Below are 25,334 nucleotides of genomic sequence, written 5' to 3'. Positions count from 1 at the left end.
GAAGATTTAAGCCCCAAGCTACTACAAAGAAATAATTGTTTTTGAGAACTCTAGAACAAAAGGTTTTTTGAGTCGTCTGTAAAGAGCTTCTGCTTTTTAAGGGACACTTGTGTTATTGAGACTGGAAGTATCTATAATAAATTTCTCTGTCTGTTTTTAAAGATGCTGTGTAATAGATAATGCTGTTTTTTTAAAAACTAGCAAAGCAGGAGCTCATTTAGATAAAGCACATTGATAAATAACAGCCTGCATAATTTGAGATCCCTTCAAACCCTCCCGGTTCTCTGCACATCACTGAGAGGAAAGACTCCTGAGGAGAAAGGAGCCTATACTCTCTTATCAATTGGGACAGATTCTGTCCATCCTGCAAGTTCTCTAGTACATATGGATGACTCGGGGGGGGGGGGTTAGCCTCCAGCCTGTTTAGACACTTTTTTGAGTGTCTTAGGAACATAGGAAACTGCCATGTACTGAGTCAGACCATTGGTCTATCTAGCCCAGTATTGTCTTCACAGACTGGAGGCAGCTTCTCCAAGGTTGCAGGCAGGAATCTCTCTCAGTCCTATCTTGGAGAAGCCAGGGAGGGAACGTGGAACCTAGATGCTCTTCCCAAAGCGTCTCCATCCCCTGAAGGGGAATATCTTGCAGTGCTCACATATCAAGTCTCCCATTCATATGCAACCAGGGCAGACCCTGCTTAGCTAAGGGGACAAGTCATGGTTGCTACCACAAGACCAGCTCTCCTCTAGCCTAGCACAAATTGAGTGAACCATCTCTTCTCCCCCCCCCTCAAGTAATGGAGGTCATACTTGATGCCAAGCATTGTGAGTGGTGAGAATCCGTGTTATTGCTTCTTCAGAATATCTGCACAGCCTGGCACAAAGTGGATTCCATCCCTTTCCCTTCTCTCTCAAAGTCCTTGTATGTGCCAAACTATTGTAACTTTAGAATAAGAGATCACAAAATATAACTTTACTGTCTTAAATGGCAACAAAAGAAGGCTTCTGGAAGTAATGTGGGGAATCCTGCACTAGCATAGAAGTCTGGAGATTTCACCCCTCTTAGAGGAACATATGAAGCTGCCTTTTACTGAGTCAGACCATTAGTCCATCGAGCTCAGTATTGTCTACCCAGACTGGCAACAGCTTATCCAGGATTTCAGGCAGGAGTCTCTCTCAGCTGTGTCTTAGAGATGCCAGGGTGGGAACTTGGAACCTTCTGAATACAAGCATGCAGATGTTCTTCCCAGAGCAGCCCCATTCCCTCAGGGGAATATCTTACAGTGCTCACATGTAGTCTCCCATTTAAATTTAAACCAGGGTAGACCCTGCTTAGCAAAGGACTCTGTTTACCCAATAAAGGAATAATACAGTCCTCAACAGGCATGAGTCACTTTCCTGTTGCCAAAAGTCCTAGTTAGATGAGATGAGTTGGTGTGTGTGTGGGGGGGTGACTAGAAATAATTGTTCACTACCAATGTCAGACAAAAAGTGAACCCCTAGAGAGCAACCCTAAGAAAAAGAAGCTGCTGGAGGGGAGGGGAATCTCTTAAATGCTGTCCCCAAGTTATTTAATACTTGGGGACAAGTATTTCAGCTTTTTCATCACAGGGTGGTAGCTATCTCTAGCACTATGTATTTACTTTCACAGGATGCATTCACATTTCACATTAGTAGCTTTGCGCCCAGACAACAAAGACATGAGACAAACTTAACTGGTATTAAAGGGTCACAACTTTGTTGATAATCTTAAGCTGATGAGGATTGGCTCTCCATCCCCTACAGTGCAGTATCTATGGCCTCACTACCAACAGTGCGAGCCTGTCCTAAAATGCCATGGGTTACACACCTTGGCTCCAGACAACCCCCTTGCCTTTCCTAGCCGACCTCATGTTAGGCATCTGTGAAGAGCATCGCCTGAGCCTGAGCCTTTCAGAAAGTTGCTGCTTCTACAGATTGGAGGAAGCAGCCCCATGGAAACTGGTCCCAAGGAAACAATTCCGGCACCCTCAAGGTGCCAAAAAAAGCCACAGCAACTGCAGCCTGAAAGAGCATAGTCTCATAAGGAGAGTTACACAAGGAAGGAAAAAGGTGTACCACATCCACAACCACCATAGGTGTTAAAGGCTGATGAGGGTGCACTGTGCCCCACCCCTCAAGCCTCCTGTGCACTCTAAAGTCACCTGTGCTGTTGTGCAAACCCTGCACCTTTGTGTGGAAAGCTAGCACCGCGAGGTGACCTGCCAGGGCACCCGAGAAAAGGCCATGAGGTCCCAGGTGCACCAGATACTGCCTAAGGTGTTCTGGAGGTATGGACCACTGATTATCTAGGCCTATCTGCTTGCTATTGCTAAACACCTGGAAGGACCTGAACTTATCATATGCTATCTTTGTAGTTGGGGCCAGGGAAGTACTTAGCATATGCTATCCTTGTAGTGGCTTCCTGAGCCACTAGACGCCAAGAGTCCAAAATCAGGGTGGCATGATGTCCGGGGCAAGTTGATGGAAGCGCTCCACCTGGAACCAAGACAGCGCATCTGTGATGCCATTGTGTACCCCAGGCACGTCCCTAGCCACAAACAAAATGTTGTGGCAAAGGCATTGCAGGACAAAACCCAAACAAAGCACATCACCCTGGGGAACCTGGAAATCTGGTTGTTGATGACCTGGACAGTGGCCTGGCTGACACACCAGAAATGCAAGGCGGAACTGGATAGGAGGCCCACGCAAATATGAACTGCTGGATTAGGACTGGGGAGACCCGAGTTCAAATCCCCATTCAGCCATGAAACTACACTGAGGGAAATAAGTATTTGATCCCCTGCTGATTTTGTCTGTTTGCCCTCTGACACAGAAATGACTATAATTGGAATGGTAGGTTTATTGTAGCTGTGAGAGACAGAATAACAACAAACAAACCCTCAAAAGCCCAGTGCCCAAAAGTCAGCGATGGATTTGCATTGTAGTGAGGGAAATAAGTATTCGATCCCCTATCAACCAGCAAGATTTCAGGCTCCCAGGTGTCTTTTCACTATATGCAGGTAACGAGCTGAGATGAGGAACACCCTCTGTAAGGGAGTGCTCCTAATCCCAGCTTGTTACAGTACCTCTATAAAAGACACCTGTCCATAGAAGCAAGCAATCACTCAGCTTCCAAACTCACCACCATGCCCAAGACCAATGATCTGTCGAAGGATGTCAGGGACAAGGTTGTAGACCTGCACAAGGCTGGACTGGGCTACAAGACTATCGCCAAGCAGCTTGGTGAGAAGGTGACTACAGTTGGCACGATAACTCGCAAATGGAAGAAACACAAAATAACTGTCAATCTCCCTCAGTCTGGGGCTCCATGCAAGATCTCACCTCGTGGAGTTGCAATGATCATGAGAATGGTGACAAAGCAGCCCAGAACTACACGGGGGGAACTTGTCAATGATCTCAGGGCAGCTGGAACCATAAGCACCAAGAAAACAATTGGTAACACACTACGCCGTAAAGGACTGAAATCTTGCAGTGCCCGCAAGGTCCCCCTGCTCAAGGCAGCACATGTACAGGCCTGTCTGCAGTTTGCCAATGCACATCTGAATGATCCAGAGGAGAACTGGGCGAAAGTGTTGTGGTCAGATGAGACCAAAATTGAGCTCTTTGGCATCAACTCAACTCGCCGTGTGTGGAGGAGGAGGAATGCTGCCTATGAGCCCAAGAACACCATCCCCACCGTCAAACATGGAGGTGGACACATTATGCTTTGGGGGTGTTTTTCTGCTAAGGGGACAGGACACCTTCACCGCATCGAAGGGACGATGGACGGGACCATGTACCATCAGATCTTGGGTGAGCACCTCCTTCCCTCAGCCAGGGTATTGAGAATGGGTCGTGGATGGGTATTCCAGCATGACAATGACCCAAAACACACAGCCAAGGCAACAAAGGAGTGGCTCAAGAAGAAGCACATGAAGGTCCTGGAGTGGCCCGGCCAGTCTCCAGACCTTAATCCCATAGAAAATCTGTGGAGGGAGCTGAAGGTTTGGGTTGCCAAACATCAGCCTCAAAACCTTTCTGACTTGGAGAGGATCTGCAAAGCGGAGTGGGACAACATCCCTATTGGGTTGTGTGCAAACCTGGTGGCCAACTACAAGAAACGTCTGACCTCTGTGATTGCCAACAAGGGTTTTTCCACCAAGTACTAAGACATCTTTTGTGAAGGGATCGAATACTTATTTCCCTCACTACAATGCAAATCCATCGCTGACTTTTGGGCACTGGGCTTTTGAGGGTTTGTTTGTTGTTATTCTGTCTCTCACAGCTACAATAAACCTACTATTCCAATTATAGCCTGGTCATTTCTGTGTCAGAGGGCAAACGGACAAAATCAGCAGAGGATCAAATACTTATTTCCCTCACTGTAGCTGGGTGACTCTGGGCCAGTCACTTCTCTCTCAGCCTAACCTACTTCACAGGGTTGTTGTGAAAGAGAAACTCAAATATGTAGTACACCGCTCTGGTCTCCTTGGAGGAAGAGTGGGATATAAATGTAAAAATAAATAATAATAATAATACTGTAGGAAAATGTTCCAGGAATGTCATGTCCCTGTTAACCCCGCTCTCCACCCACACAGCAGGCCAGCATCCAAAACACCAATGATCCTTACATAAGAACAGCCCTGCTGGGGCCTGCCTAGTCCAGCATCCTGTTTCACACAGTGGCCCCCCCGATGCCTCGGGGGAGCCCACAGGCAAGAGGTGAGGGCATGCCCTCTCTCTTGTTGTTGCTCCCCTGCAACTGGTTTTGAGAGGCATCGTGCCTCTGTGGCTACTACTACAATATTTATATACTGCTTGTCAACCAAAGTTCTCAAAGTTGTTTACACAGAAAAATAAATAATACATAAAGAAGATGGTCCCCTGTCCCCACAGGTCTTACAAGATAAAAAGAAACATAAGGCACATACCAGCAACAGTCACTGGAGAGATGCTGTGCTGGGGCTGGATAGGGCCAGTTGCTCTCCCCCTGCTAAATATAAGAGAATCACCACTTTGAAAGATGCTTCTTTGCTTAGTTAGCAGGGGTTGGCTGGAGGTGGCCCTTGAAATATACCCCAGGGCAGAAACTGCTAGCTGCATCAGAATGAATAGCTGCATCAGAAAGGAAACCCTTTCGAAAGAATGTAGAAATGAAGACAAAAGCTCCACAACCATGTTCATAGCAACAGAAACCCTCGATCTATGGTGTGGCTCACATAGGCCCCTCATGGTGTCATAGAGTCACTGAAGAAAGTCCTCCCTGGCACAATCACCCATGACACCTCAATTGCTGAAGGGTAACTTTTCAAGCTGCTAAACACCCAGCCAATTGGTTGTATATAATTAATAAATAAATATAATAAATTTAATTTGTCCTGAGGGAGCCAAGAACAACTGGCCACCGTATCCAGTTCAATGACAAAGAAATTGGGTCTAGAAGTTGTCCCCTCTGTCTTGGCTTGTTCCAACATTACACCCCGCTCCAGACACAGACTGCAGAAACCATCCAACAGATGGATGCATAGGTCAGAATCACCAGGTCCAACAAATGAAAATCATAGAGGGAACAGACTGTGGTCTGCACTTCCATGTGTCACTTGACTGCCTACTCCAGCATGTAGCTAAATGCCAAATGCCAAACATGAAATGGAACAGCCCAGGGGAAGAATCAAATCAATGAAATAAAACTCCTGAAATATTTAAAAAAACACCAAGCAGGTCAAAATCCATGGGAAGGACAGGCAACAGTTGAAATGCAGATTCAATATCGCATTTTGCCAAGAAAGCACCAGGACCACCTCATCAAATGAAGTATACTGAACCAAACATAACTGAGCTGGTATACCATCATTGACTGAGGAACCCTTAGGAAAAGAAAGGTGGTGGATGAGTCTAAATTCCCTAAAGGTCTTCTTGGAGACCACACCCAATGGTGAAATGGCAAGAGGAAGGACACGAAGGCCCCCCCCCCCAAACCCTACCCAACTCAACCTCCTTAAGGATTTTTCCGGTGACTACCTCCTCCATCCTGATGATTGACCGCTGGTACTGTGATTCCATATGAACCCTAGGAAAGGAACACAGAATCTGAAAATGGTCCCTAAAACCTGCTAATCCGCCTGCCCGTGAAGTGGATAATTCTCCAGCAAGCATGCCAGTGCTGGCAATCTAATTGGGCGGGGACCCTTTTCCAGAACCACTGAGGTGGAACTGCCCTGCCTCTTACCTACCTGTCTCATGTCCTGTGTTCCCCTCTAAATCCTCTACCCTTGGGGCAGCTGGTGCTAGTGTGCTTGCCTCCACAAAATTCACACTCGTGACAGAATCTGCAAGGGGAACAGGTGCACCATCTGCCACAACAACTCACAACAAAGGAGCGGGTTTTGAAGTCTTTGTGCAATGCCAGGCACTTCCACCGGCGCTGCTGAGGTCTTGAAAATGATGTGGCCACTGGCAGACCACTCACCCTGCATCGGTGTGGATGGGGTCATAAGCTGCAGCCACAATTCTTGGTGCTTTCTGTCCCAAGGAAACGTGGGGTCAAGGGCTGATCTCATGTGGAATGGCTGGTCATTCCTCTGCCAAGTGTTATCTACAAAATCCATGTACTCTCTGTGGATAATGCAAAAATATTTCACCAGGGCAGGCCTAATTACACCCATGTAGACGGTGAAGGAGGATAGCTAGTTAGACCAATTGTGTTCTATGGGCTTCTGTTTGGACTTTTCATGTTCCCTCTTTCCCTCCTATTCTCTAGGGATGGGTTCCGGCTCTCTGAAGAGCAACTGAAACACATCCACGTAATCCTCTCACCATATGTGTTCCTTCACCAAGTTCACCAGGTGATCGCCTAGAGGCAAAGCCCCACTGGCATGCAAGATAATTCAAGGGGTAGCTGCATGGCAAGGCCAGTACACCTGGGGAGCAGAGGGGTAGAATCCATACATGCCCTGTGGCTATACACCCCCGTCCCATGTGACTCACCCATTCCAATGTCTGGTGCTTCCCCACCAGGCACCAGCGGCCTCAGAGCTGCAGTATCCTTGGCCTGTGTCAAATCAACTGGTGATTGAGTAGGCCCGCTGTTGTATTCTTCAGCCATGCCACTCTGCCTGAGAGAGGCTGAATAATCAAGCTTAGCCCTCTTAGAACACCTTGTGTCCCTCCTAGGGGGGAGATGGGACTCCAGAAGGACCGCCAGCATCAGGGCCTGAGAGGGGTGTGCCCTTGGCCCTCTCCGGGGCTTCTGAATGTGCAATGAGTGCCCTAATCTGCCCAAGGTCGCTGTCGTCATCGTCAGGAGAGCTGTGGAGGGGGAGTCTGGAGCGGGGGTGGGTGGCAGACCGGCCACCCTCCTTTCTTGCCTTGTGCCTTTTGTGGGACCATGCCACCCTTAATAAAAATGGGGTGGTTGGGTCATTACCACCCTAAATGCAGCTGGTGGGCAAGTGGAAAGCCGATAATGTGGCTAGAGTGCTGGACTAAGGAGCGGGGAGACCCGAGTTCAAATCCCCATTCAGCCATGAGACTTGCTGGGTGACTCTGGGCCAGTCACTTCTCTCTCAGCCTAACCTACTTCACAGGGTTGTTGTGAGGAGAAACCTAAGTATGCAGTACACCGCTCTGGGCTCCTTGGAGGAAGAGCGGGATATAAAATGTGTGTGTGTGTGTGTGTGTGTGTGTGTGTGTGTGTGTGTGTGTGTGTGTATATATATATATATATATATATATATATATATATATATATATATACACACATACACACACACACACACACACACACACACGCAGAGTCACCCATCCAACTACATACCAGGGCTGGCCCTGGTCAGCAGTTCAAGCTTGCTACTACAAAACCAGCACTCCTCCCAACAATTCACCCAGCTACTAAAAGACCAGCCCTCCTCCCAATCAGGAAAATAAAGACAAAAGGGTGGTGGTGGGGAAAATGCAACAGCCAAAAAGTGTGTGTGGGGGAGAGAGAGAAAGCCCCAACCCAGCACCACTTGGGATCCCTGGGATGCTTATCAGCCCCCGCCCCCAAACCCCCTGTGCTCCCACTCCATGAGCAAGGCCAACTATGTGGGCCAAGCCCCCCATTTGTGCTGTGCACCAAGATGCTTGAAAGCATACAAATAGTTTGGGTTTCCTGCTATTTCTGTTTTCCTGGGCAATGATAATTGGATAGAGTCCTTTGAAAGGCACATTGTGCTCACCTTTCTTATTGCAAGGGACCTTGGGATAGCCACTACTCTTTCTTCCTGCCTTGGGGCAAGGCAGAGGATAGCTATAGTAATTTATTCCATCAGGGGTGCTGTGTTAGTCTGTTGTACAACCAAGTATCCTTGGTGGTTAGTCTGTTGTACAACCAAGAGTCCTCAAAGTAAAAAAAATTGCTGTGGCATAAGCTTTCATAGTCTAGAGCCCACTTGAAACATGTGCTGGCCATAGCTCTGATGTTCCAGTCACTGCTGCTTTCATTGCTGTCAGCAACTGAAGTAGGCTAATAATGCTTTTTTGCTATTAAGACATGGCTTTCAAATATTTGACTTATTTCTAGATTGTCAGCAGGCAGCTCTTTTGCCCTAAACATTCTGCTGTTGTGCTGTTATGTTTATGGGCCTTTAATTGCCAGAGAAAATAGCCTACTAAATGCAAAAGGCTAATAAACTTTTTTTTCAAGAAAGGTGAAATTGTTTTACATTGTATAATCTAGGAACATTGTGGAACTTAGGTGTGTGTCGTGTGTGTATGTGGTTTTTTTTTACTACCCTCTTTAAAAGGAGAGAGAGAGAGAGAGAGAGAGAGAGAGGAGAGCTCAAGAACACAGCATTGCATAAATTACAGCTTGCTTAGAAGTACTGTACTATATAAATGTTCATTGCTCCAGGGATTGCCCTCCCAATAACTCACTCTAAGAATTCGATAGCAGTGCACAAAGGCAGAGGCCATTTCAGATGTAAATCTATGGTCATGTGTTTGTTTGAATGTACCCTATGGTGGCTTCTGCTGTAGTGTTCCTCCAGTGTAGAATAACTTGCTACTTAGCAGCTAGCTGAAAACTTACCACTTGACCCTTCGGAGTATATGAGAGGGAATAATAAGGTACTGCCATGTAGTAAGCAGAGTTTTAGAGGCGCTGCTCATGAGCAGTGGGAAGCGCTGAGAGGAGGTTTGCAGGGAGAGCGGGCTTAGCCCGCTCTCCCCGCAGACGATCAAGAGGCAACCCTGGGCGGCCAGATTGGCCACCCACATGATTGCTGGCTCCGTCACGGAGCCGATGAGGGCTGTGGGGATCGAGGACCATGCGGCCCCCGGAAGTTCCAGGATGCCCCGTGCAAGTGTGCGGGGCATCCTGGAGAGACCCTCGAGCAGCTGCTTGAAGCCTCCCGGCGGGGGTCTCCTTGTGTGCCGCCATGGTGCGGAGCCGTGCCGTGGCAGCACATGATCAGGAAACCTGGGTTAGCGGGTTAGCTAACCTGGGCTAAGGGGAGGGCTACTTTGGTGGGCTAGCCGCCAGAGAACCACTGGGCTCACCTGCTAGTTCTCACGATGGGGAAAAACCAGGCTGGGCTTCTTTAACCCGGTTTTTCCCCATTGTGAGAATAGCCTCTTAGTATTTCTTCTCCACCTCCACTTTCCAGAATTTCCAAGAGATCATGGGAACATAGTAATGCTTAGTAGTTTTCAGCCTGTGTTATGAGGAACTCTGTGGATCATGGGAAGCTTATTGGTGATTCCTCAGTGAGAACCTCAGTAATGACAAATGAGTTTTCCTGAAAGACAGCTGACTTGCAATCATCAGTGTTATCCTGTAGGGTCCAACTGCAGGAGAGCATTTGTTCTGTTTTGAGATTAGACCACCTTCAGTTCATATGTGTCAACAGCGTGGCTCAAATAGGCTTGGCCAGCTTCTTGCATGAACTGAGTGAGTGCTGTAGAACATAACCGATCCGTGCAACGGGTTATCATGTTTGTTAAACACCTAGTTTCTGATTATCTTGGTAACAATTTTGTAGGCTGGGGTTTCTCAGACTTGGCTGCTCAGATGTTGTTGGACTACATCTGACATCAATTGCAGCCATTGTGGCTGGGGATGATGGGACTTGTAGTCCAACATCATCTGGGGACCCAGGTCTGAGAACTGCTGCTGTAAGAAATTGTAGTTAAAGGTATAACTAGAATTGTATCTTTTGGATTTTTTCTAATGGACCAATATGACCATCTACAATGCTTATGTTAATACAAGTGTAATTTCATGCTTAGAAGCCTTAATGGAGTGTTGCTTGAAGAATGTAATGCCTCTAGCTGCTCTAAAGATTAAGAACGAAACATAGTTAACTGTCATATTGGCCTGAAGCCCTTGTACAGAGAAACACTGTATAGATGAAAGGAGAATGTAGCCTTTAATTACTGGTTTGATGTAGATAATGCACATTAGCAACATCAAGGGAGCGTTTTTCACAGATAAGGAGAGACCATTTTAACTTCTACATTCACATACCTCTCCTAGATTATCATTTTACCAGATCTGTTTAGCGCTTTTTTTGTTTGTGTGTGATAAAGTAAACTTGCTGGTATGTAAGTTTAAAATTAATTAGCTGGTTTTGGAGTTTGTAATGCCGTGAAAGGAACACTTGCAGATAAGATACTACTTGTAATAAAGCAAGAATGTACCTTACTTCTTTAATAGTAAGAACGGTGGTGGATTAATCTGTGCCCACAATGAGTAGCTAGTCTCTGATGCCACAGCACTCTTCTGGTTTTAGGATTCCATTGGGAATCCAACCTCTGATTGGCAAAACATTGTCAACAAGATGGGTGCATCTTTTCATTGATGCCTGAGGCAAAACAGTGAAATAATGCTCTGAGGGGTACAAAGATATAACCCAGGGCAAAGCAGACTTGAGGCCCTCCTCCTACATCACCCCCAGTGCTGTCAAAATGAACCAATACGTTGGGCCTTGTGGGGCTTTGGAGCATTTACTCTCTTTGCCCTCTCTTCTGCACCCCTGGGTGTCCCTATTTCCTCCCCACAATGGTGATAAAGATATAATAAGTCAAATAATGGACAATTTGCTGCTCTGTAATAGGATAACAGAATCTGCTGCCTTTCCCTGCCTTTTGGTAATACCAGTTGTGGCACCATAAGTCTCAAAGCATAGGTGGAAAGCATCTATAGCTAATGCTCTGCACCTGTGGATAAATGAGGACATGAATTCTTCTGGGTTGAAATATTGCGTGGGTACTGGTTCCCGAGTAGGTTTGTGAACTGGATCCTGCTTTTTTGTGTGGGGCCTTTTCATGGAAGAAGTTGTGTGACTAACTAATCCCATATAATGTTTCTGACTGAGGGTAGACATGCTTTTTACCAACCGCCCCCCCCCCACATGCTGCCGCCACCATCTCACCCCGGGGAGCCAGGGCCAGGCTGCCACATCCCCACGCATCTCCTCTACAGGAATTAATTATATAGATAGATTGTGAGTACACATTGTTTAGCAACCTAATGGTGCATCGGGGAAATGGCTTGACTAGCAAGCCAGAGGTTGCCAGTTTGAATCCCCACTGGTATGTTTCCCACACTATAGGAAACACCTATATCAGGCAGCAGCGATATAGGAAGATGCTGCTGAAAGGCATCACCTCATACTGCGCGGGAGCTGGCAATGGTCAACCCCTCCTGAATTCTACCAAAGACAGCCACTGGGCTCTGTGGTTGCTAGGAGTTGACACCAACTTGATTGCACACTTTACACATTGTTTACTTAAAAGTAATCTATTGATTCACATTCCAGTTGCTGGGTACCAGCATGTTTTTGAATGCTGTCTGAAGCTGTCCAGAGACAGTTAAGTGTACAAAGTCCCCGTAAGAAGAACCTTGCTAACTGAATGCACAAGATTGCAGCTCTAATCATGCACATAATTAAAGATTTCAGGCTATAACAGGATTTACATGTTTGGAGAAAGATCTTCTGAGAGCTGAAAATAAAGGAATGGGATGCATTTATAATCACAATTTATCCTTAACTAGTATTTTGTTTGCACAGTTAGTTCAAATGGCATGGTGCGTGTGACTGTGTCAAGTTAAATTTATGCATATTGTCTATTTCAAGATAAGGAATCTTGGTGAGATCCTAAAGTGTTGTTCAGTGATTCTAATTAGTGTTTATGAAGATGGAAATCAAGTGTACCTCCCATTGCTCACCTCCATGCATTGCTGTGCCTTTTCCAATGTTGTTGGAGAGAGAAAATGAGCCCTGCAAATCCCTGTCAGTGTCTGGGAAGGTGCACAGGAAGAGCTTGGAAGCGAAGTTCTTTCCAGCGCTTTCCTCATATGCACTGAGAAAAGCACAGCAATGCACAGAGATGAGTGGCGGGAACAGTTGCCTCCATGCTGTGCCGAGGATGGCTGTATGAATTATTCAGCTCCAAATACCCAAAGCCGAATATTTTTACAAACCCACTAATTGCTACAAGTAAGTGTCCTTTTGCCAGGGAATTCACATTGTTAATGGACTCTTATGCTTTTGATTAGCCGTTGTTACTTCCCCACTTGCAATAATTTATAGGGTAACATCCCATTCCCAGGACTTTAATGCAAATCATTTGCAGTAATTGGACTGTCATAAGAAATCTCTTGTCTCCAGACCGCATTCGAGAAATGTAGTGGTTTTTTGTAGGAAGGAAGTGGGTTTAATTCCATTTTCTTTGAAAAACCAACCCTGTCACTGGACCGATCAGAAAACTTACACCGATTTCCATTTTTTGGAAATGCTCTTGTTATACATTGATCTGCATTTTTGTGCAAGGTGGAGAGATGGTTGCAACAGGAACTTGAAAAACCAGTTCCTGTGTATCTTTCCCCTGGTTTTATTGTATTTATAAACTTGTTCTTGTTCCTGGCATTGGCCTTTTAAAAAAATCTTTTATTGTATCAAAAAAGTTTTTACATTGCAGTTGTCTGGCTTATCTCCATGGAAATGCATGCATTGCTGTTGGCTGCTTTAGCTCATCTAAGAGTAGAGAGTCAAACTTTGTACTGAAAGCGCCTGATTCTACCATTTGTCCCCTCTTAAGTCTATTGACCAGAGACAATTGCGTATTTCTAGGAATATCTGATAAGTTTAGAATGGGCAAAACAAATATTCATATCTGTTTCTCTGGGATTAACAGGAAAATTTTGCTTCAGATAACCACTGCTAGTTAACAGATTTTTCAAGTGAGGGTTCGTGTGTTAGGATGGTACTTAAAGCAGAAGCCACTTAAATCAGAAGTTTTGTCATCTATGTGCACCAATAGGATCCCAAACAAACCAGTCCAAATTATCAGTCATCACAATTTCTCTTTCGTGATAGTACTATACGAATGATATTGTGCAATTTGTTGTACATACACACATACATACATACAGTATCCGTTGTTTTTAAGCCTGTATCTCAACACTCCAGATTTCAGTGACCCCTTTCTGTTCTGAATTCAGTTTCCAGTCGCAATGAATGCTGACTGGCATCAGTAGACTATCCTGTTAGTTATTCAGAAGCGGCAGGGAATATCCATCCTTGAAACTTGGGCCATTTCATGGACTAATAAAAAAGGCAGCACAGCCTGATATACCAAGACTTAAAAGCCCTGAGCTGTTTGAATTGCCAGCTCAATGATTTATCCAAAGGCTCACTTTGTCTGAAGAGTTCTGTTCACATTAATGCTTAACCATTTTTGGGGACAAACTTGCTGCATTGCCAGAAAAAAAAAAGAACGTCCCCCCGCCGCCAAGCATGATTGATGCCAGTGCAACTGTCTCTCTTTATTCTTGCTGCAACGTGCTTAAACACCTTGGAAATGTTTCCTTGAACTCCTAGGTCAGTCTTATGAAATCCGTCTCCTTGAGAATAGGAAATTGGGCGAGTTCCAAGATTTAAACACAAAATATATAAAGGTAAGGAGATCTTTTTCCTGCTGCTACATACAGCCATGCCATAATAAGATGGTTACACTTTTAGAAGAGAGTCTACCAGTAAAAGAGATGGATTCTGTCTCTGGGGATTCAGTTTCCGGAGTCCCTATGATCTAAGGAGGATCTGAGCGTCTGGCTTCTAAGTCCTTTATATAGGCCAGTGGTTTCCAAATTTCCTGCCCACTGTGAACTGCTTATACATTGACTATCTGCTGAGGAGCCTTTGCATTTCTGCCACAGATTTCCTGCACATTTTAGAGGGCTGTGGAGTCTGTTCTAGGATGCAGTGTTAGTACATGGCTGGGTTGGTTAGGCCCCTGTTGGTCTTGCACAAATTGAGAGAGCATCTAAGAATGAGCCCAGCACTCCCCTGTGGCTGCTCATTGTAGGGGAGAGGTTGGTAATGGTGGACAAGTTGGTCAATGTCTCTGGGATACCTGTCTGCCTTTACTCATAGTTGTATAAGCTTCAGGAAACATGGCATTCTTAGGCTCACAATTTGAAAACCACTGGTGTAGGCCTTTCCCCTAGTGGGCAAAAAAGGTTTAAGACTAAAATGAGCCTCTAAAATTTAAACTAGACATGATATCAAACATATCGCTTAACATACCGGCCAGCATATCCCTTCCCACTCTGGTGAATGGAAAAATAGGGACATGTCGGCAGGGATGTGGTCGCAGATGGAGGCTGATTTGGATCTGCTGTGAAGCAAGGGGGCTTAACCCCTTGTCCCCATGCATATTTCCCTGCCAATAATCACAGCCTCCCCAAAGTGGCTATTTGTCCCAAAGGTGCCATTGCAGCAAATTATCTTGCCTTGTGTACAAACTGTTGCTAGAACAAACCAGAATTTGCTGGATTTGGAAGCAGCAACACATCCCAATTTATATCTTCTGTTCATGGTCCAAATGAACAGTTTCCTTCTCCCACAGGCAAAGGGGAAGGGGGAGTGTATGAGCCTGAAGCTCATGTTATATTTAACTATGATTTAGTGTTATATGTGAACTTGGCTGATGACATGTTGAATGCCATGTCTAGTTTGGCCTATAATGCATGTTCACATGTTGGAGTGCTATATAGCTCAGTATTTAAATTGAAAAGAAATTATGAGGGTTGTGTTATCACTGTATGTCAATAGATGATAGCTTAGCATTCTTAGCATATCATGCTTTTACAGAAGGTGTAGCCTTTGGCAATATTTTCCTCAACAGTGTTCAGTATTAATATGTAGTAATGGATATAGAGAGGTGCTGATAGCACAGCCTTTCACTTCATAGTTTGAGAAGGATTTACTAACTTGCAGTTTCTCTGTGGCTTGCAAACCCAGTATTTGGACTCCAAAGTATAACCTATGAACAAGCACTTACAAAAACGACTGTGGATTTTTGTCTTGCCTAAACAAAGGTATTACACGCTTCACAAATCCCTTGGGAAGATGCACGTACCTAAGAAACATCCTGCCCCATTCTAGTTGGCATGTTATAGGCACAGCCCAGAACATGCAAATAGATAATGAGAAGGATTGCTTTAGTTAACTTCTGTGCTGTCTGTCTGTCTCTTTTCTCCCCTTTTTATGGGTTCATCATTTGGATACAATCCAAGTTTCAAATATCTTCCCCTTTTACAAATGTCATAGTCAAAGGGCTTTGATGCTTTAAAATGCCACTTTCAAAACTGATATTTTGCAGGAGGTGCTTGCTTATATTTGGAAGATCTCTGAAGACTTGAGAACTTCATTTTGTGTGTGTTCTTTTTTTCTGCAGCCAACATCCTGGGTATAGATCTGCATTATGTTGCTCACATTTCCTAGGGTTGATTTTAGGACCTCAAATATAAGCTCAAAATATTTTAAATATCGATCTTCATGGACAGTGATACCAAAACAAAGTACTTCTGTTGTACAGTATCAGGGCCCACAATTTGATCACGTCTACCGTGGTGAGTGGGCCACTGCCCTTATGAGCCCCAAGTTTGGAGTTGCAGACCTGGTTAGCCATAATTCTTGCATTTGTGTAGCAATCCTGCCCCCGCTCCAGCTTCAAGCTTGGGAGGAAGACTGGGAGGAATTTGGCTACTGCATTGCTGAGGTACCCAGAGTGCCTTGACAGTGCCAGGCCAAATCAACAAGCCCCTGCCACCCTTTCAACATCTAGCCTTTGAGCAAAGGATTGCCCTTGACCTCTCATGGCTACACAGTTTAAGGGGAGACGCAGAATCCTGGTTACCATGGTTCTTGATGTGGCTACCAATGCAACCCAGTAATTTTGGACCCCTTAAAGTAGGCTGTGAGGTCTAGCTAGCTGAAATAAACAGTGAGATATCAAAGTACTAAATGTCCTCATTCTGTGTCTTTGGCAGTTTCTACAGTATGATTACACTGATGACCAGTAACCTGAGTCCAGGGAATTTTTGGCAGAGGGAGAAAAAACAACTTTTCTCAGCTGTAAAGTTACAGTATGAAAATAATTTGGCTAGGCTATCTAATACTAGTAATAACACTCAACTTTTAAAATTCCCTTCGTATACAAGATCATGGAGAAATAACAAGGGGAATGTTGTACATGACAGTTTGTGATCCTTACATAAAGCTTTGAGCATAAATGACAAGACTTCTGTTGCTTTCATGTTGAAGCTCAACTGAACTGTTAAAATGTACTCAAATCACTGCATTCACATCATCATCTTCTTTCAACAGAGCATCATTCGTGTGGTTTTCCACGACCGTCGTCTGCAATATACAGAGCACCAACAGCTGGAAGGCTGGAGATGGAGTCGGCCTGGAGACCGCATCCTTGACATAGGTGAGAACTTTTGGTGATGGTACTGCAATAGATGTGAACCATGCATGATACTTGGTAAAGTTTCCATTCTTAAGAATTGTCAACATTACTGTACAATATCTCCCTCTTTAAAAATTGAAGTAGCATTGATGTAAAGGCATAACACACACCTCTCACTGGAAAATAGCTGACTTCTAAGAAGAAATAATAATGCATATTTTTTCACAATCTATTTTATTCTACTACAAGTACATCTTCATTCTTAATGTAAAAAAACTTCAAGGAGATGTCATTGTAATTGCAAAGAAAGCAAATTTTTATTATTGTGTGTTAAAGGTCTTTATAGTACTGAACTTGCTGCATTTCTGGTTGGTTAGCTTTTCAAATGGGTCTGGTGACTGTATTGCAAGTGTTGTTTCTGTTCTTCAATTTTAATTTTTTTAAAATTTTAGGGGTTTTCTTCTACAGATATCCCACTGTCAGTTGGTATCTTAGACCCCAGAGCCAGCCCAACACAGTTGAATACGGTTGAATTTTTGTGGGATCCATCTAAGAGAGCATCGGCATTCATTCAGGTAAGGAAAGAAAATAGCCTGTGAGTAAATACTTTATCTTATTTGGAAAACTTTGTCCTTTAATATTTCTAGGACTTATTTTACTGGGAGCCCTAAAGCTTGAATTAAAAGGCTTAAGGTACGTCCATTTCCATTTAGGTTGTGATTTTGTTTGGTGCTCACTTGTAATTTAGACTGCTGGAATAAACTTTACTGAATAAAAAATAAACTGGAGTAAATTTTACATGATTCAAAATTAGAATTTTGAGGTCTGTGGTGACAATAGATTCTGAATGAATGATAGGACTACAAATATGGACACTATAGAGATGTAAATATTGTATGTCATATTAAGGAAGAAAGTTCAACCCTTTTCAAGTCATTTCCATTCAAACTGGCTAGACTGGAAACAAGCTGGCACTATTCTGATGCTCCTGAAAGAGGAAAGCCTTTCCCTTTCTCCTGAAAGAGAAAAGTCTTTCACTCAGTCAGTGACTGAGAGTAGCTCTAGATATAACTTAACAAGCACTACCTGTGACTATTAGCAGTCACTTCAGTGATCAGCTGATAGTGGTTTGTGAAAGGGAAGCACAGATGCATATACAGCCTGTATAAATTATTCATTAAATTAGCACTCATCCAGAGCCACTCATAGTCTTTCCTTTTAACAAACCATGCTTATAACCAAATCACTAGTATCTTTTGCAAAAACCATGAGATGTCAGCAGACCGATAATCGTGGAACAAACATCATACTTAATTAGGGATAAGGCTAGCAGAGGGACATTCTTGCTTGAGATGAGTTGAGTGATGGAGGAGAGAGCATGCATTTCCACAATAAAGTTCTTTGTTCATTTTGTCTCCACTGGCCCCACATATCAACCTCTTTCTGCATAATAAACCAAGTGTCTTGTTCTCCTGATGCTGTTGACTTGAACCACAAACATTTCTCTCTGGGTAGGTACACTGCATCAGTACAGAATTTACTCCAAGAAAACATGGAGGAGAGAAAGGGGTACCCTTCCGGATACAAATGGACACATTCAAACAGAATGAGAACGGTGAATATACAGAACATTTGTATTCTGCAAGCTGCCAGATCAAAGTGTTCAAGGTATGAGGCTAATGTGGTTTCCAGAAATTGTCTTTATATCTCAGAACAGTGATCCTTCTACATGTGAAGCTTTTATCTTTTATTTTGTAATTACTGAATATCTGTAACGGGTGCAGAAAGCTACAGACAATCTGGAAATGGACTAATGCAATATGAAAAATTACTGGGCAAATTCTGCCAGAAAGAAAGGAAGCCTGTTCTTTAAGATACTACTGTATTGAAGCCAACAGGCTGTATTCCACACCACAGAAAAAAATAGCAGCCTACATGATGGTAGCAACTAGAATAATGCACACTAAATACTGGGAACAAAATGAGATCTCAATAGCTTAACAAATGGTTAAACAAATTGTGGGATTAGGCAGTAATGTAAAATGATGAATCGCATCCTTTCCTTGATCATGAAGGAAAATCACAATTGGACAAGTGTTATCAAAGGCAGCATTGATTTTTGTAATACAGGGTTGCATTTGGAGAAATGTGTTTTATATTTTAAAAAGAAAACCAGCATTTGTTTGGTTGGTTGTTTTCAGTGAAAACCAAATCCCCTCTTGACTGTGAAGCTCACACAATGGCTTTGGGCTCTCTACCTAAGCTACCTTTGTAGGTTTGTCATGAGACCAAAACACCCTTCTGGAGTTATGTGAAAGAAGAGCAGAAAAACACATTTAATAAATTAAATATGTAGACTAAGGCAATAGATATTCATGACTGAATAGTACTGAGCATAAATGTGCTTCAGGAATGTCTGAATGGAGTGTACTTTACAGGAAAGAACTTCATTATCCTTTGCTTTTCCATGGCTAATATGGAAAAATTGACTGTTTATACTTAGGAGTAATATCCATCACAATGTCACGTTAGTACTTGTAACAAGAGAAATATTGGCATTCTCTCAGTTCGACAAACAATGTGCTATCTTTTGTGTGCTTTATAGCCTAAAGGAGCAGATAGGAAACAGAAAACAGACAGAGAAAAAATGGAGAAGAAAACCATTCAAGAAAGGGAAAAATATCAGCCTTCCTATGATACAACCATTCTCACAGAGGTATGGCTTTCATTCTGGACATTGCTCAACTTTGCCTCTATTGAAAAGCAATACACCTTTAGATTTAACTGTTGGTAGTCCTCTTGTGAGGTTTCCTTCATATTTCAAAGAGCGGAAAGTGGACACTTCACTTTGAAGCCTTGCACTTGACTCTGAAGAATCTGGCTTGTGTCTTTAGACAAGGACACTGGAATTACCCACAATGAGTTTTGGGAGTGAATCAGTAGGTTGTTAGATGTTGACACTGGGAACAAGTACTAGATGTTTAGGGACTTGAGGAAAGACAGTTTCTTCAGTAGTAAGTAAAAGGTTAAGTAAAATGTTTGCAAGTGACTACATTAGATAAGGTTTAGTCCATTCATACATTCATCGTGTGTGCACACATGTTACGACGAGAAGATAGTCCAGTGTGAACAAGAACTGCGTACAGAATTGGAGTAATTCCCATGATATTGTTGGCATCAAAAAGTGCCACCGTGATCATGGGCTCCTATGACATGTATAGCTGGATCCTCCTGTAGAACTATCTCCATACAGTTGCAGAGTTAGACAAGTCTTAGGTGGATCATGTGGAGAAGTTTGGCAATGCTCCTGCATGTCTGGCTAGAGCCCACCTCCAGCCTCTGATGCCTCCAAATACCCATTGTAGGGGAGCAATAGCAAGAGAGAGGGCATGACCTCATCTCTTCCCTGTGGGCTTCCCAGAGGCATCTGGTGGGCCACTTTGCGAAATAGAACACTGGACTAGATAGGCCTTGGGCCTGATCTAGCAGGGCTTTTCTTATGTCTGAATTGCTCCTTTAGATGTATGATGGTGGTTTTGTTTCTGTGGATACTGTTTTTAGGAGAAAATTCTGAAGCATATTCTGTGTTCCTTCAGTGGATTTGCACTCTCAAGCATCCTTCTGTATGGTAGAATTAAAATGATGACTTTGCCACCTTTAAAACATTTAAATAATGTACTGTGTAGCTAACTCACACTGAAGGGCAAAATCAGTGCTCAGAGGCATCTGGGGAAGTGCTTTCAATTTGCGGGACATGTTGCTACACATGTTGGCATCCTCCCCAGGAATAACTGGTTGTGAGGAGCTGCTTTCAGAAACAGCCAGCTTGCTTTTTATATCACCACAGATTCGTGGCTCATGGCACTGAGTTAATCATGCACAAGATTGGACTGTTTCACTACTGTGGGATGGAAACCAATGTGCTATCTAGTCATGTAAACTGTCCCTGAGTTTGCTACGGAAGTCAGGTGCCATTTTAGATCTAAAAATTCACTGCATTTTGATATCTTAGTTTTAAAGTTTACACCAAAGCAAGACCTACATTAAACAATAACTTAACACCACTTTCTTTCATAATTGCCTAAATTCAAGCAAAAGCAAACTTGCTTCACCTCATTCATAAAACCTTTTAATATTTGCACTTAGTTTAGCCAGCTGCAATATAATGTGATCCACAGTTCAGGGCAGTGTGACCTTTGCAAAGAAAGTTACCTAATTTGAAGGGACTGCCAGATTAAATTGCCTTGCTCTCAGCAGAAATGGCCTTTAGCACCTTTGAAGCAGGTAACCATACAGTCCTTGCCACTAAAGCGTTAAATATTTGCTAATAATTATGTTGGCTGAAGAGAGAAATCCTATGGAATGTAACAGATTGCAATGATAGAAAGGCAAACAGAAGAAATCCTGGGTAGTGGAATTTTCTTGGGCTCTTAACAGCAGAGTGACTTCTGTTATCACTACCAGCACTATACCTCTGGAGTCAATTTACTGAATTCTGTGGACAGCCACCTTAAGTGGCACAGTGGGGTAATGCTTGACTAACAAGCAGAAGGTTGCTGGTTCAAATCCCCGCTGGTACTATATTGGGCAGCATTGATATAGGAAGATGCTGAAAGGCATCATCTCATACTGCACGGGAGGAGGCAGTGGTAAACCCCTGCAGTATTGTAGCAAAGAAAACCATGGGGCTCTGTGGGCGCCAGGAGTCGAAATTGACTTGACGGCACACTTTACCTTACTACTCTGTAGGAGAGTAGAGTAAGGAACATGACAGAAGAAGCCTTATGACAGCTTTTCTAGAATACTCCACATATATTATAACAAACTATAAGTGTTATACTGCTTTCCTATATTCATACTCAAAACGGCGCACCATAAAATAAATATTAAAAACATTTAAGTACATTTCAGTAAGCTGCACAGAAGGCAGCAGCAAGTATACTATGCATAAGGCATAGTAATTAGAAAAAGGACCATCAGCTGACAACCGCTGATCTAAAAAGAAAGGCATTACCTAGATGGTGTAAGGCAGGGGTGGGGAACCTTGGCCCTCCAGGTGTTCTTGAACTACAACTCCCATCATCCCCAGCCATGTGGCTGGGGATGGTGTGAGTTGTATTTCAAAAACAGCTGGAGGGCCAAGGTTCCCCACCCCTGGTGTAAGGTAACTAGAGGAGGGACCTGCAGGCCTCTAGGGAAAGGCTGTTTCACACTACCAAAAAGCCTCTATCCTATGTCACTGCCAATTGTACATCCTAATGGAGGTATGAGTTGCATTATGAACAAATGGTAAAATCTTTGGCTGACATTCATACTAATAAAGCACACATGTAATGATGCTGCATGTGCTGTGAGGAAGAGGCAATTTTAATCTCTCTCCTTTCCTCTGAAGCTGATTGTTACTCCCCAAAATTTGTCCTTGGGGGCGGGGTCATGCAGGCCTCAGGAATATGTTTGTATTACAAGGAACAGCAGTGGGGAGTGGGCAGAAGCTCAGCCAATTGCATCTTTCTCTCACCTAATTGTCATTTTCGCATTAAACAAAGAGAATGCTTGGAGCTGATACAGACTTTTAGGGTGGGGAGAGGAGGTGGTGCATTCTTATTAAGACTGTACTAAATCAAACTGCTTGGACGAAGAGTTTTTGGATAGGATTTTGACAATCCTGATACTGTCATGATCCTTCTGCAAGGCAATGTACAAAATACAGAAGTCAAAGTGTTTTTCTTGTTGAGTAAATTCATTGTCAATATGACGTTTCAATGAAACTTGGGTTTTTTGGAGGAGAACCAACTAGGGTTTCTGATTCCCTGCAAAACATGCCATTCTCAGTGTTCCTCAATTTCCTTTGTTTAAACAGTGTTCCCCGTGGCCAGATGTGCCTTATCAAGTGAACAACGCTCAGTCTCCGAGTTACAACAGCTCTCCAAACAGTTTCAGCCTTGGAGATGGGTACGTGATCAATGTGTTTTATCTTTTCAGCTGACAGTGGAGCCTTAGTCTTATCAGGTTTTTATTTTAAACTTCCTAGTATAAATGATTAGGAAGCTTAACCTGGCATTAGTGTTAAGCTGGGGCCTGGCATTCAGGCCAAGCAGTTCCTGTGCAGCTGCACTCTTGCACAACTCCCATTCACTCAAAAGGTTCTTGCACAGTAGAGGTTCCTAAGTGTGCCCTTTGGCTGACATCCTGGCTAATGAAGCACACGTGGGATGGAAGGAGCACTCCTGTAGCACCTGTGCTGAGAATGTGTGAGAATTACAGCAGCCTCCCCTTCCCCCAGAAACTCTCTGTGCCACCTGAAAATCTATCCCTTAGAGAGCTGCGTGATTGCAAGAATGTTCAGCTCTCCATATTTTTGAGTGGCACAGAGTAGGGATGTGCATGGAACCGGGCAGGGAAAGTTTGAAGGCGGGTGTGTATGTGTGTGTTGACTACCGACGTGCTTGTGAGTGCGATGTGTGCACGCATGCGCCAATGTGTGCAGGCATGTTGGGTACTTCCACTGATGTAGAGTCTGACGAGGCAATGGGGTGGCAGGGAGGTATGCTGCTGCCCCGACGGACCCTTTGCAAATGGAGCGCCAGCAGAGGAAAAACAGAAGGAGGGATAAGTGCACCTTCCTCTACCCTTAAAGTCAACCCCCACCTTTGAATCGGCTGTTGTTCGAACCGGTTTATGGCATGCAAAGCATGTGCTCTACCATGGTGATATCCTATGGCGCTTAACCAAATTAATGCTTCTGATGGCATATTATGTTTGTACTGAGCCCATATTTCCAGCTCTATACTCAAACTGACCTCTTTGGGATAGAGTAGCAGGGTGGAGAAAGAGAGATAAATGGGCTATATATAGTGGGTTTACCTATAGTGGGTTTACCTACTATAAACCCACTATGTGTGTGTGTGTGTGTGTGTGTGTGTGTGTGTGTATATATATATATATATATATATATATATATATATATATATATATATATATATATATATATAGTAAACCCCTCCTGTATTCTACCAAAGACAACCACGGGGCTCTGTGGTCGCCAGGAGTCGAAATCGACTTGATGGCACACTTTTACCTTTATAAAGGTATAAAGTGAGCAGATAAAGTAGGAGCTAGGTTTAGATCCTCAGGTTTCCTTTGTGCACTGATCCTCTAGACAATTTTCTCAATTACTTAGAAGGGATTTAGTTCAAAGTCTAGGAGGCCTACAAATGAAGGGGCAGTTAAGCTACTCAACCTGAGCAATTCTTTATTCATGCCAAGAAGAGCTACCCTTCTGATAAGGTTTAGTTTTTTTCATCAGTTTTTCAATAACAGTAACAGCCCACTGCCCAGTTCCCCCCAGTATTTAGGACTCAATTTCCATAGCAGCTGCTTTCCCAGTCAATGGGATCTTATCTTGAAGATGTGTGTCAATCGTATCTTAAAGGGTTGCCTCTTCCAGAACACCATTGTTCTTCACACAGAACATAATAGTCTTCATTCTAAAACACATTTCAACTTTTCTTAAGTTAGCCTTTTGGAAAATATATCTCTGCATTGTCTGTTACCTCCAGTAAGTTATCTTGTACTTGGCACATGTCTTAACAGATTTATTGTCAACAAGGGGATGCATTATCTTATTGGAAATGGAGATTTGGACATAGTTATTCTCCTGTCTCTCCCTTTGATTTTTAGTTCAGCTGACAGGAACAATCACTAGAAAACTAGACTCAAATTTTAATATATTGGATGGATGGAAATGTGGAGGTGCTGGGGAGGGGGAGAGAAAGGGAAACAACCAACTTCATTGATGAGAGACTTAAAATCCCTTTTTTCTTTCCCAACTCTGTACAATGTTTAGCAACAGCTCTCCAACTCACCAAGTGGAGCTCCTGCCTCCCAGCACAGATGTAAGTATTTGAGATCATGTTAATGGGATGCTTTTCTTTTTTAGGACACTGGTGAACAGTTCATTTCAAGACCCTCTTATTCTTTTTGCAATGTAGCATCTCCTTCCCTCTGCTTCTATTCAAGATGCTCAGCAATGGCTTCATCGAAATAGGTTCTCTCCATACTGTAGACTCTTTTCAAGTTTCTCAGGTATGTGTCTAATACGTTTCCTGTGACTTTTATCATCCTTATGTGCTTATAAGGAGTAATCCACTCAATACCTTTGGGCTTCAGCATTGTGCAGTAAATGCAAACGTTTCCCATTTGTCTCCTATAGCTTTTACTCTCCCACAAGGTTGCGTTTTGGTTGTAGTAATATTGCATACTTCCAGCACACAAAAACCAACATTTTGAACCTGGAAAAGTGTGGTGCTTCCTCCAGAGTTTAATTTAGCTTTTGTTCAATGGCTGCCCATCCAGAGCAATGGAGCAGGGATGCATCAGGAAGACTCATCCATGCTGCAGAGAGCTTTCCTAGCTGGATAGTGTTGGGCATCGAGTGAGGGAGGGGGAAGCACACTTCAGTTATTTGCTCTGGCTCCGGAAATGTTGCTTCCAGAGCAAATTGTCAAAATTCACTCCTCCTGCTCTGGGTGCATCAGAAGTAGGGAAGCTCTCCACAGCACAGACACCCTGGTG

At 43.6% G+C, this 25,334-nt stretch overlaps 1 protein-coding gene across 1 annotated transcript in view; it reads left to right on the top strand.

Moving 5' to 3' along the window:
* The window catches only part of TFCP2L1 (transcription factor CP2 like 1), a 56,312-nt gene that overhangs the window by 18,462 nt on the left and 12,516 nt on the right, over positions 1 to 25,334 (top strand). Inside the window, exons 3-10 of the mRNA XM_053287537.1 lie at positions 13,886 to 13,962; positions 16,676 to 16,781; positions 17,229 to 17,335; positions 18,276 to 18,428; positions 19,366 to 19,476; positions 22,621 to 22,712; positions 24,607 to 24,655; positions 24,752 to 24,845. Coding sequence (XP_053143512.1) covers positions 13,886 to 13,962; positions 16,676 to 16,781; positions 17,229 to 17,335; positions 18,276 to 18,428; positions 19,366 to 19,476; positions 22,621 to 22,712; positions 24,607 to 24,655; positions 24,752 to 24,845 — 789 coding nt within the window. The remainder of the gene's footprint in view (positions 1 to 13,885; positions 13,963 to 16,675; positions 16,782 to 17,228; positions 17,336 to 18,275; positions 18,429 to 19,365; positions 19,477 to 22,620; positions 22,713 to 24,606; positions 24,656 to 24,751; positions 24,846 to 25,334) is intronic.

This window comes from Hemicordylus capensis, chromosome 1, assembly GCF_027244095.1.
Source record: "Hemicordylus capensis ecotype Gifberg chromosome 1, rHemCap1.1.pri, whole genome shotgun sequence".
NCBI lineage: Eukaryota > Metazoa > Chordata > Lepidosauria > Squamata > Cordylidae > Hemicordylus > Hemicordylus capensis.
This window is presented reverse-complemented; position numbering and strand designations above follow the sequence as displayed.